This window comes from Bison bison, unplaced genomic scaffold (genome assembly GCF_000754665.1).
Source record: "Bison bison bison isolate TAMUID 2011002044 unplaced genomic scaffold, Bison_UMD1.0 scf7180017864099, whole genome shotgun sequence".
Classification (NCBI taxonomy): Eukaryota; Metazoa; Chordata; class Mammalia; order Artiodactyla; family Bovidae; genus Bison; species Bison bison.
Window position 1 is genome coordinate 95,098 of NW_011494671.1, and position 13,062 is coordinate 108,159.

General features: G+C 43.2%; 1 protein-coding gene across 1 annotated transcript in view; it reads left to right on the forward strand.

Moving 5' to 3' along the window:
* The window catches only part of PCNXL2 (pecanex-like 2 (Drosophila)), a 168,977-nt gene that overhangs the window by 90,625 nt on the left and 65,290 nt on the right, over positions 1-13,062 (forward strand). The window contains exons 8-9 of the mRNA XM_010838597.1: positions 2,720-2,778; positions 7,408-7,623. Of these exons, the coding sequence (XP_010836899.1) occupies positions 2,720-2,778; positions 7,408-7,623 (275 nt within the window). The remainder of the gene's footprint in view (positions 1-2,719; positions 2,779-7,407; positions 7,624-13,062) is intronic.

A 13,062-nucleotide genomic window follows, 5' to 3' on the forward strand; every position in this document is an offset into this window, starting at 1 on the left:
TGCAAGGAGATCAAACCAGTCCATTCTGAAGGAGATCAGTCCTGGGATTTCTTTGGAAGGAATGATGCTAAAGCTGAAACTCCAATACTTTGGCCACCTCATGCGAAGAGCTGACTCATTGGAAAAGACTCTGATGCTGGGAGGGATTGTGGGCAGGAGGAGAACGGGACGACGGAGGATGAGATGGCTGGATGGCATCACTGACTCGATGGACGTGAGTCTGAGTGAATTCTGGGAGTTGCTGCTGGACAGGGAGGCCTGGCGTGCTGCGATTCATAGGGTCGCAAAGAGACACAACTGAGCGACTGAACGGAACTGAACTGAGATTGGGGAGTGAGTTGGAAGTCCCCACCAGGTGGCGCTAGTGGTAAAGAATCCGCTAGCTAGTGCGGGAGACACAAGAGATGTAGGTTTGATCCCTGGGTTGGGAAGATCCCCTGGGGTAGGAAATAGCAACACATTCCAGTATTCTTGCCTAGAAAATCTCATGGACAGAGGAGCCTGGCAGGCTACAGTCCATGGGGCCGCAGAGAGTCGGACATGACTGAGCAACTGACCATACCACACACTGAGCAACAGAACAGAATGTTCCTGCAATAGGACCGTGAAGGCAGAAATCCAATTACTGAGCTAATTAGCACCTTTGAGTGGTAAGCACCAAATTTACAGGAGGAAAGCACTGGAGAAAACCTTGAATACCCAGTAAGGCTGACACTTGCCCTTCTTAGAGAGTCTGGTGGCGAGCCAGAGGCCCTCAGGGCACACAGGCAGCGTGGATTAGTTACTGCTGATCAGAATTGAGCCCTCTGCGTCCAAAGCCTTTTGCAGATAGCTTTTCATTTAACATAGTTTTAGAAGGTGTTTTAATTCCCTGAAGAGTTTGGTAAATGACTTTCTTTTGGCTCAATCTCACTTTAAAAATTGTTTATTCTGCTGCTGAAAATTCCATTTGTCCTAGGTCTTAAGGTGAAATTAAAATTCCATTCAGGGACTCACCATGCCGACATAGGATTACGGCCTTCATTAGAAAGAATTTTGTTGTTCGCTTTATTTTCTGCCACCTGGGCTCTTTTATTTTCAAAACCGATCTGAGGGTATTTGCAAGGAAAAGGAAGCAGTAATAGAACAACGTGACCGTTTCGAGCTGTAACAGAGTATCTCTTCTGTACAACTCAGCTGGAGCGTCTAGTCTACAAAACTCCAACAGGATCCTGCCTAGATAGTTCTCATATATCTGAAACATAGATATGGTAAAGATGAGCTGCTCATTATGTTCAAACTTGTATGGAACCCCCCATTCAGTGGTCTATTTCTAGTGAAAGCCCTTTATGGCATAGGTTTAGCCTTATGAAATTTTTGTAGGAAGAGGGATACTTTCCAGGGCCTTTCCAGCCAGTGGGCTCTTGTCTAACACTCAGAAATGAATTGTCTAAGGAGACACATGTGCTGACAAAGCAAGAGACTTCAGTGGGAAGGGGGGCGCCAGGTGGGAACCCAGGAGGACTGCTCGGCCAAGTGGCTCACAGTCTCCGGTTTTATGGTAATGGGTTAGTTTCCAGGTTTTCTCTGGCCAGTTGTTCTGACTCAGGGTCCTTCCTAAGCCAAGATGGATGTTAGCAAGGAGGATTCCGGGAGGTTGGTAGGACAATTTGACCTTTCCTGAATTCTTCTGATTGGTGATGTCTTGTTAGTTCCGCATTCCTTACTAGGATCTCCTCTTGTAAGATACCTCATGCCAAGTAGTTACTATTGTGTTTGGCCAGAATGGGGCAGTTTCAGTCAGTGGTTCCCCTAACAAAATTGCCATTTTTTTAGACTATAAACTGTTACATATCATTAGCTTCATGTGGTTGGTGTCATTTCAAAGAATGACAAGACCCCCACTCAGTGTCTGAAATAAGTCAAGGCTGGTCCAACATCGTCTCTCCAAGCAGGACAGACCGTTGCACGTATAAAGGGTTTGGGGGACATCTGAAGTTCAAGGGCAGATGAGTTTCAGATTCAGAAATGGGGTGATACCGTCTGCAGGGCAGTCACCTGGGGAACCTGTTATGGATTGGTCACCCTCAGAAGTCTGCACTGAGCCTGTCCCTTGCTGGCTGACTTTCAGAAGCAAGCAGCCACTGTCAACTGGCTGCTTTACCAAAGCTACAAGTTGAGGTGAGTTGTCATAACTGAAAAGGTTTAAAACTGGTTCTGGTGGCAACTGGTTACTGTGGCTATAGACAGTCCACCTTTTCCTAAGCTGCAAAGAGCTGTTTTTCATTCTTATGGTTCAACCTAAGACAAGTCTGTAAGAATGCACCCAACGCTTGAAAGCAAGTAGTGGAGACCCAGACTACTTATCAAGAATGTTCTGGAATCAGTTTGAAAAGCAAGATACTATGTATGCAGTGCTCTCAAATACTGTCAGTGGGTGGTAGTCCATTAACAATTTCAATGCTTGCTTTTATTGTGTAGACTGGATGCTCAGAATTGATAAAAGATGAAGGTCTATCTCCTGTACCTAAGTGCTAAACATCTCTTCCCTCTCTATGTCTTCTGTACTTTTCCCGCCCTCTGACCCCTCTCTTCCTTCAGCCTTGTCAATGCAGAACCATAACTCTAATATGTGAGCTCCATCTCTCCTGGATTCCCACTCACACAGCTGATTCTGTGAGACAGCTGTCATTTGCAGGGATCTAATCACTGCCTCTTACTCTTTTGTGGCTCTTTCTAGTACAAGGCGTGTGGATAATTCCAACACAAGACTGGTGGTCCAAATTGAAAAAGATTCAGGTAAGAGGATATCTTCCTTCTCTTTCTTTCTTTTTTTAATATTTTATTTTATTTATTTTTTGGCCATGCAGCATGTGGGATCTTAGTTCCCCAAGCAAGGATTGAACCCATCCCCCATGTGTTGGAAGCATGTAGTCTTAACCACTGGAGCCCTCCTGCCCAGGAAAGTTCCCTGTCTCTCGTTTAAGCTATTTATGTGTTGTGTAGATGGATTCCTTCAATCCAAAAAAGAATTAAGTACTCACTTTTTTAAATCACTGTGGAGACAGTGCATGTCTTGGTAAATATGCTGATGGTAAAAATAAAACTGTGCAAATAGAACTGATCAAGTATCCTTATTTGGTTTAGAAATGGATTCCTCCATGATTTAGAACTGATTAGATCTCTTTTCAATATTGAATGACTGTTGATTACAACATTTTAGTTTGTACATGCTAAACATCAAATACAGACAGTAAACCTTGGTATTGGTATTCTGGCAAAAAAAAATCAGCATTATGATGTCCTTAAAGGCAAGCCATTCCAGGATCCAGGGTCTGGATATCTTCAGAGTCTTTGTACAACATTAATCTATGGAAAGATTTATCTGCCATAGTAACAGGAAGTTACTTTTTTCTTCCTGTAATCTATTTCATTTTGAAGCATTCGACCTTTTTTCCCCTCATATCAGTATGCAAATTTAAACCACTCTCTATTTTTAATCCACCTCACTGTCTCCTCTGTGCCAAAAATATTGTCTAGGAAGAATTGTATCCTGCTTATTAGCTATATTTGAATTGCATATACATGATTAATTTGAAATCATAATTTAAAACTTGAAAATATCTGGAGAGGCTAGTTTATTTTTTGTTAAACTTTGTATCAGCCCAATTTGAAGGGGGTGTGGTTGGAGTATAAATATCTCTAATGTGAAGCCATGGGATTCTAATTTTGCCGGGCCATTGACATTAGGCATTTAGACAGTTTCATAAGTACATTGTGCTTTTAGTTGTTCATAATTTTGTCTCATTTTCATCTAATTATACAGATGTGTGGTCAGTGTGTTCTAAGATCTCAGCTTTTCATGGTTTAAATTGTTTTATTTGTACATCAAACAGTTTGAACAGTTAAGCAAAAGTTAATTCTGTTGTTAAGGCTTTTTCTTTAAAAGTACCAGAGACTCGGAGTAATCTCCAATTAGCATCTCTGGATGCATGCTGCTTCATCAGAGAAAATGAATATCACTGCAGGTCAGGCAGGCTTAATCTGCATAGAAAATTAAGCATACTGATACCTTATTAGAGGACATGATACAACTCAGTCCATAAAGCAGTTTGTTTCTTTCCATTAATCATAAATAGGTTATAAATGCACCTATTTCAGTTTGGCTTTTAACTGTCGTGAATGCCTAGCCCTGATATCCATAGTTTGATAGTGTTATCTTGTAGATTTCTTAGCCGTGGATCAGTGCTCTTTCTTACGTGGGTGTGCTCGGGGCCAGTCGGCACCTTCCTGCACCCTCAATGATGCTCCAGTTCCTGAGGGTACAGAGCAGGAAAGCTCCATTCAGATCTTCACAGATCTTTATCGCCAACCTTTCTGAATCTCTGTCTCCACTCCAGAAGCTGGCCTAGAAGGGGTCCTTGAGCTTTGCTTTGGGCCTCTTCTCTTTGGGGCAACTCTATGCTTCTCTGACTTTCTGGAGGCAGAGTTTACTCCCCAGAGAAAAGATACTCCTAAAGTCAAAACACTGGTACAACTTCCCTTCCAGCCCCTCCCAGTACTTCTTCCACTCCCAGGACCACAGGCCAGGCCACTTCCCAGTTTACCCAGCCTTCTCAAAAAAGATTCTGTCTTCATCATGAGAGATCTGACAGAGGGAATAAAAGGAGTCAGCCCAGCCAGTACGCGAAATGCATCAAGAACCCCCAGTTTCATGCCCCTGAAACACACTGGCCCTTTATTGGGAAGCAGGGTGTTCCCTCACTCCATCTCCTTTGCTGCATCCTTCCTTTTTTCTTCCCTTGATGTACTCATCCATTCGATCTGAATGGCTAAGTTTGAACAAACAAGCAACGGTCCTGGCAAGGGTGCAGAACAACTAGAATTCTCAGTCCCTGCGACTGGGGTGCAGAATGGTTCAGCCTTTTTGGAGAACAGTAGGGCCACTCTTAGGGTTTGACTCAGGAGAAATGACAACATGTTCTTATGAACTTCTGCTCATGAATATCGTGAGTGGATTTACTCATATTCACCAGTACTGAAAACAACCCAGAGGTCCTTCAGCTACTGAATGGTTAAGCAAGCTGTAGTAACTACATACAAACGAAACAAAACAAATGACTGCTATATACCGCAGTGTGGATGCGACACAGTGCCGCATTCCAAGTGGTGGCCATGTGACTGTAAGCATTGTTCTAAGATTCATAGAACTGGACACTAAAAAGGGCAAATTTTGCTCTCTGTAAATTATGCCTCAATAAATCTGAGTTTTATATATATATATAACTTAAAATGAGTCAATGGCATTGATACATAATAATTTATATACTTGTATATAATATATAAAATGTATACTAGCAATAATTATTTATATTGTAGACTACAGTTATATATGTATACATGCATATATATGTACTTTTTATACAATACATACTATCAATAATTATTTATATTATAAAATATATATATATATGTATATATATAAAACTTCCCTATAGTTCGGATGGTAAAGAATCTGCCTGCAATGCAGGAAACATGGGTTCAATCCCTGGGTCAGGAAGATCCCCTAAAGAAGGAAATGAAAACCCACTCCAGTATTCTTGCCTGGAGAATTCCACGGGCAGAGGAGCCTGGTGGGCTACAGTCCATAGGGTCACAAAGAGTCATACATGACTAAGTGACTTAACACACACACACACACACACACACACACACACACTACTATACACACACTATTTATTGTCTGTAAATTATTTCTCAGTGAAACCCTGGAGTTACTTAATGGATTAATGGATTATGTTCTCAAAAGCAAAATTTCTCTTAACAAAGCTGTATCGTCTATGCTGTCATCTATTATTCAACAGATAGTCATTACTGCATATTAAGAATCTGCCAGTAGTGAGATACAAAAATAAACAAATTCAGTCTTCCTTCACCACCGTAGGGTGCATTGGAGAAATCAGATGTTAATCAAATAACCATATATACACAAAAAAACCAAAGTCAAATTCCAACTGTTTCAAGTGCTTTCAAGCAGAGGGTCATAGTCCTGATGCCCTATAACATGGCCTGGCAAAGGGGTCAAGGAAGGCTTCCCTGAAGTGGCTGTGGAACAGAGGTCTAAAGATTGCTGCTGCTGCTACTGCTGCTAAGTCGCTTCAGTCGTGTCCGACTCTGTGCGACCCCATAGACAGCAACCCAACCAGGCTTCCCTGTCCCTGGGATTCTCAAGGCAAGAACACTGGAGTGGGTTGCCATTTCCTTCTCCAATGCATGAAAGTGAAGAGTGAAAGTGAAGTCGCTCAGTCATGTCCGACTCTTAGCAACCCCATGGACTGTAGCCCACCAGGCTCCTCCATCCATGGGATTTTCCAGGCAAGAGTACTGGAGTGGGGTGCCATTGCCTTCTCCGGATCTAAAGATTAGTAGAGGTAATAAGACAGAGAAGAATGAAGGGAAACCAGGCAGAAAGATTAGTCTCTGCAAAGGCCCAGGGTGGGAAGGGGCAGATGAGTCACTCAACTGGGAGAAGTTCTGTGTTGCTAAGTGTGGAGACTGAGGAAGAGATGAGTGAGAGGTGAGGATGGACACTGAAGTGGGGAGCAGAGCACACACCGCCCCTGGTGTGACCATACACCTGGGGTTTGATCAGGCTGGTGTCCTAGCTTATTCCTGGAGGATGACTTATGGGACCCTATTACAGGTGATGTTATGAAGTCTTGTCTCTACCTTAAGAGCCCTAACAAACCACTTTAAGAAATGGGCTGGAGGGTCCTGGGTGACACGTTCTCCTTTCATCTGAAAGGTCATTCTGGCTGGGGGGTAGAGAATCGATGAGCAAGCACGTCCTAGTGAAGACCCATAGGTCAGTCACGTGACCTTTGTGGTCCTCTACCTGAGAGACCGTGTAACTTGGGATAAAGCAAGGGTAATGGGAATGGAAAAAAGTAGGAAGATGCAAAAAAAATGCTTGAAGAATGTGAAATGGAGAGCCTTAGCTGGGAAGGAGTGGGAAGAAAGATGCCTAGGTTGTGGCCAACTGGACAGCTGAGAGCAGGTTGGGGGCGGGACTGGGGGGGCAGGGCCTGACTTGAACACACTGGATGGAGGAGAAACATTGGAAACATACAAGAAATGTTAAGTAGACGAGGAAGTAGACAGGTCTAGAGTCCAGGCAAGAGATCTCTGTTGGAGATAGGAATTTGTCAGGTGTCTCATTTAGACAGGAATCCAGTTCATTTATGTAGATGACATTGACCAGAAAGAGCATAGAGGGAAGAAATAGGAGGGTCTCACAAAACCCACCACAACGGGCAAAAGGTCTGAGGAGTCTGATTCACCCCTAATCAGATGACAACTGCCTGTCTCCCAGGTAGAGCACATTGGAGCAGGACTCACTGGGCATATTACTTCTTGTCCTGTCTTCAGGGAGCGATGGCAACAACCTCAATTCCATCTTTTATGAGCACTTGACAAGGGCGCTCCAGGAGTCCCTCTGTGGAGACCTCATCCTTGGCCGGTGGGGCAACTACAGCTCTGGCGATTGCTTTATTTTGGCTTCGGATTACCTCAATGCTTTCGTTCACCTGATTGAAATCGGCAATGGCCTTGTCACCTTTCAACTTAGAGGACTGGAATTCCGAGGTAAGAATCTCTTTATTGTGGAAGTTGTTGGAAGTTGGTCATTTGAGTGAATTATCATGCAGAGCTTTCCTAAGAAGTCATCCTTAAAAAGGAAGAGTGGGATGCCTGTCCTAGAGAATGAGTTAGGGAGCTTGCTACAACCACATCTCATCATGTATTTGGATATAAAGAAAGTCCAGTCATCTGAATTAGTAATCAGGTTAAATGTACAGTCTGGTGTAAACCTTAGGAGTAGCAAGTCAGAACTTTGGTTTTATTTGGGGAAAAACTCAGAAGCATTAAATAAATGTGGACCATGCATGGGGGCTCCATGTGGAGTCAGCTAGACCTAAAATGGAACCTGCTTCCTTGGGTTACAAATGCCATAGTCTGTTGCGGGTGAGTCATTTAGTATCTCTGAGTTTTGTTAAAAATTGTAAAATGATAATAAGAAGAATGACTGCCTCATACAGTTGTGTGATTTAACTGAGATCACGTATATGCAGGCACTGCTGTTGTTTAGGTGCTAAGTTGTGTCTGACTCCTTTGCAGCCCTATGGACTGTAGCCCACCAGGCTTTTCTGTCCATGGAATATCTCAGGAAAGAATACTGGAGTGGGTTGACATTTCGTTTTCCAGGGGATCTTCCCAATCCGGGGACCAAACCCATGTCTCCTTCATTGGCAGGTGGATTCTTTACTAGTGAGCCACCTGGGAAGCCCACTTGCAGGCACTACATGAGTGCTCACTGCTCTGTGGTTACTGAGTCTGCCTGTATCTTTGAAGAGTGATCCTGGTTTTTCCATGAATCAGACGCTGCAGTTGTATGGTGATCACTCAGGGATCAGCATCATGGATATTCCTGTGGCCCTGTCTCCCAGGTTCTTTGTGTAGTCTTTCATTCACACATGATTTTCTCTACCTCAACACCCTGTCTGTGTCAGGCCACATTCTGATGCTGAGGATGCAATGGCACGTGACCTTGAGTCTTACCCTCATGACGTGGCAAATAAACAAGCAAACAAAAGAGCAAACCAATCACAGCTTAAGGAACAGTACAGAGGAGGTAAATAAAGTTCTATGACCACAATCAGTGCAGAAGGTGAGGAGGTTTGTCAGGGAAGGGTCCTGAGAAGGAGAACAGGGAGAAGAATGTTCCAGGCCAGGAATTGGGAAGCACTGAATGTCTGAGTCTGGAGCAACCCAGGAGGAATGCCATGACCAGAGAGGCAGGGGTTGGGGGGGGGTCATGGGGTTTCTCCCAGACAGGGGGAGGTGCTGCATTTTATTCTGTGCACCGTTAGGAGCCATGGAATGTTCTGAAAATGGGAATGACTGACCTAGAGCTTGTTCTGGTTGCTGTGTGGAAGATGTACTGGAGGGGATGAAAGGAGAAAAGAGGGAACCACCTAGGAGTGTCCTGTAGTCACCCCAGCAAGAGAGGACGGCAGAGGCAGAGATGTGCTGGGAGGCTCAGAGGTGGAGGACAGGCCTGCATGTTGGGGTGAGGGAAGGTGGGGTGCTCAGTATGCTTCCTGATTTCTAGGTCGAGAGCCCGATGGACATTGGTGCATTTACTGAAACTGAGAAGCTTGGATAAGGAGTGGCACATTGGTTTTGAGGATGCAATCAAGAGCCCCATTTTAAATATTTTTTTTTAAATGCCCTGGATTCATCCAAGTGAATGTATCACATACTAGTTGGACATATGTGACTAATATTCATTTTTGTTGTTGTTTAGTCACTAAGTTGTGTCTGACTCTTTTGTGACCCCATGAACTGTAGCTTGCCAGCCTCCTCTGTCCATGGAATTTTCCAGGAAACAGTACTGGAGTCAGTTGCCATTTCCTTCTCCAGGGGATCTTCCCGACCCAGAGACTGAACTCAGGTCTCCTGCATTGCAGGCAGATTCTTTACTGCTGAGCCACCTGGGAAGCTCTTAATGCTCTTTTGGGAGATATTTATTCAGCACTGATTATATGTCAAGCAGTAAGTTAGGTGCTCTGAGTAGAGAAGTAAAGGCCCTGCCTTGTGGAGCTTGAAGCCTCCCTTAGAAGACAGGCACATGATAAGTAATTACTGCCCAGAGAGGTGGCTGTTACAGCAGCACAGTGCGCAGGGTGCCTGGGGGCCAGAGAAAGGGCGCTGGAATCAGAAAGGGCGCTGGGGTCTGGTCAGCTCAGCAGAGGAGGGGCTGCAGTTAGAACGGAGAAGAGGGAACAACTGGTGTGATTACAAGGATGCACCAAGTAGCTAGATGTGGTTTCCAGGTGCTCTGGGAGGACGGGGTCACCGACAATGCTAGACAGGTAAACAGCCCGGTCATGCCTTCTAGAACCTCACAGTGACCAAAGGACGTGTTTCCACCAAGAACTAATGGCCATCACTTCATATTTTAAAACCTATAACCCAAGGAGAATTCTTGCACGTCCTTACAAATTCCAGGAATCTAATTTAGGGAGCTTATTTGGGAAAAGGTTATTGGGCCAAGGGAGGGATGATCAGACTCTAAAGAACAGAGAAGCAACATTTCCCTGATATTTTTCTCAAATACCAGAAAATGCCACAGTAGGTGGTAGAAATTAAGTGTCTGGGTACAATAATGCAATAGAACTGCCTATTTTTGAGAGCTTTCCATTTTTTCCTGGAACTCAAGGGAAGAACTTTTAAGGTTCGCTGAGTTGAATCTGAATTATAGTTATAGCACAAGTTTCATGTGGCTTATAGCATCTTTGGCAAACTTAACTGATCTTTGAATCGAAGGGTTAGTCAGGAGGCTTCCCAAGTGGCACAGTGGTAAAGGCTCCTCCTGCCAAAACAGAAGACGTGGGTTTGATTCCCGGGTGGGGAAGGTTCCCTGGAGTAGGAAATGGCAACCCACTCCAGTATTCTTGCCTGGAGAATCCCATAGACAGAGGAGCCTGGAGGGCTACAGTCCATGGGATCTCAAAGAGTCATTCAAGACTGAAGGCATTGAGCACACATTTCAAACATGCATAAGAGAAATGTTGTATAGCTGAGTACCCAGGAGAAAAAGTAAAAAGTTTGCTGAACAGTTAGCCAGCCTCTGGCACAGCAGGTAATTTCCCAACATTGGAATAAGGATTTAGAACCTGAGTAACCAAACAATTGATGTAGGTTCATGGCCCATGCTGTTTCCATTGGATGGTACTATAGTAGAATAAATTCAAACTAAGAATACAAATAAAGAAGCCACGTTTTTCTGTTCTATTCTTTTGGCCCATGCATCCCAGAATAGAAATACATTTTTGTGTTGTTGTTGTTGTTCATGTAAGGAAACATGATTGTACTGCTGCTCTTGGTTTATGAATATTTCTTGCATCTACCCAACCAGAGAGCCTTTAAGGAAACAATTCAAGAATTGGTAGATTAGTTAGCTTTAAGTCGAAGGTCAAGGAAACAGACAATGCACTTTAGAAGGCCCTCAGTGTGAGGAGCACTAAATTCAAGGCTTTTCAAAATAAATGGAATCTGTTGTATTTAACCATCATCCGGGTAGGCGGACACAGAAAAATGGGAAAGTGAGAGTTGATTATCTGTTCAATCCATTTCTGTTCTCTGTTAGTCATCCAAGTGACCTAGCTTGATGGTTTGGCTTATTTCTATAAAAGAGGAGAAACATGAATGAGGAGAACAGAGCTGCCAACAAAAGGAGTCAGACAACTTGAAAATCCTGTCATTACAAATGAAGAAGAACCAAGAATAGGAGCAAAAAAAAAAAGGGCATTGGATAGAGACTTTTATAAGATACAAAGCACTCTCCTGCCTGTGAAGGTGACATCTACCTCTAGATTGGCCTTAATCCCAATACTTCCTCCCATCTAACTGATGGGGAAATCCAGACCCCTCAAGAAGAATTATTTCCCAAGACTCAGAGCTACTTAGGGGTTGTTTGTTGTTCAGTCGCTCAGTCGTGTCCGACTCTTTGTGACCCCATGGACTGCAGCACACCAAGCTTCCCTGTCCTTCACTATCTTTCTGACTTTGTTCAAACTCATGTCCACTGAGTCAATGATGCCAGTCAACCATCTCATCCTCTTGCCCTCAATATTTCCCAGCATCAAGGTCTTTTCCAAAGAATTTGCTCCTCACATCAGGTGGCCAATGTATTAAAGCTTCAGCTTCAGCATCAGTGGACTTCCAGTGAATATTCAGTGTTGATTTCCTTTAGGATTGACTGGTTTGATCTTCTTGCTGTCCAAGGGACTCCCAAGAGTCTTCTCCAGCACCACAGTTTGAAAGCATCAGTTCTTCGGTGCACAGCCTTTATGGTCCAATTCTCATATCTATACATGACTACTGGAAAAGCCATAGCTTTGACTATTCAGACCTTTGTCAGCAAAGTGATGTATTTGCTTTTTAATATGCTGTCTAGGTTTGTCATAACCTTTCTTCCAAGGAGCAAGTGTCTTTTAATTTTGTGGCTGCAGTCACTGTCTGCAATGATTTTGGAGCCCAAGAAATTAAAGTCTGTCACTGTTTCCTCTTTTTTGCCATCTATTTGCCATGAAGTGTTGGGACTTTATGCCATGATCTTAGTTTTTTGAATGTTGAATTTTAACCCAGGTTTTTCACTCTTCTCTTTAACCTTCATCAAGAGACTTTTTAGTTCCTCTTTGCTTTCTGCCATTAAAGTGGTATTATCTGCATATCTGAAGTTGTGGATATTTCTCCTGGCAATCTTGATTCCAGCTTAGAGCTGGGCAAACCCACAGAGCTCTTAACAAAAACTTTTCATTCTACCTGACCATTTCCTTTTTTCATTCCTCCTTTTGGTTGGAAATTTGTATCATAGTGTTCATTTGGTTTATTAAACATGAAATAACTGGGATATAATGTCCTCAATTTCCCAGGTGCATAGAAAACTCCACTTTAGGTCAGGATGTTCAGTGGGAGCACACATGTGACTTGACTTCTCAGAGTCTCAATTTCTTCATCAAAACCTTGGTGTGATTATAATTTCTTTCCAGCTCTGAAATACAGGCAGAACACTCTCCAACATAAATCACAGCAAGATCCTCTATGACCCACCTCCCAGAGTGATGGAAATAAAAGCAAAAATAAACAAATTGGACCTAATTAAACTTAAAAACTTTTGCACAGCAAAGGAAACTATAAACAAGGTGAAAAGACAGTCTTCAGAATGGGAGAAAATAATAGCAAATGAAGCAACTGAATAAAGAATCAATCTCAAAAAAATACAAGAGGCTCATGCAGGTCAATACCAGAAAAATAAACGACCCAATCAAAAAATGGGTCAAAAAACTTAACTTCTCCAAAGAAGACATACAGATAGCTAACAAACACATGAAAAGATGCTCAACATCACTCATTATCTGAGAAATGCAAATCAAAACCACAATGAGGTACCATATCACAGCGGTCAGAATGGCTGCTATCAAAAAGTCTACAAACAATAAATGCTGGAGAGGGTGTGGA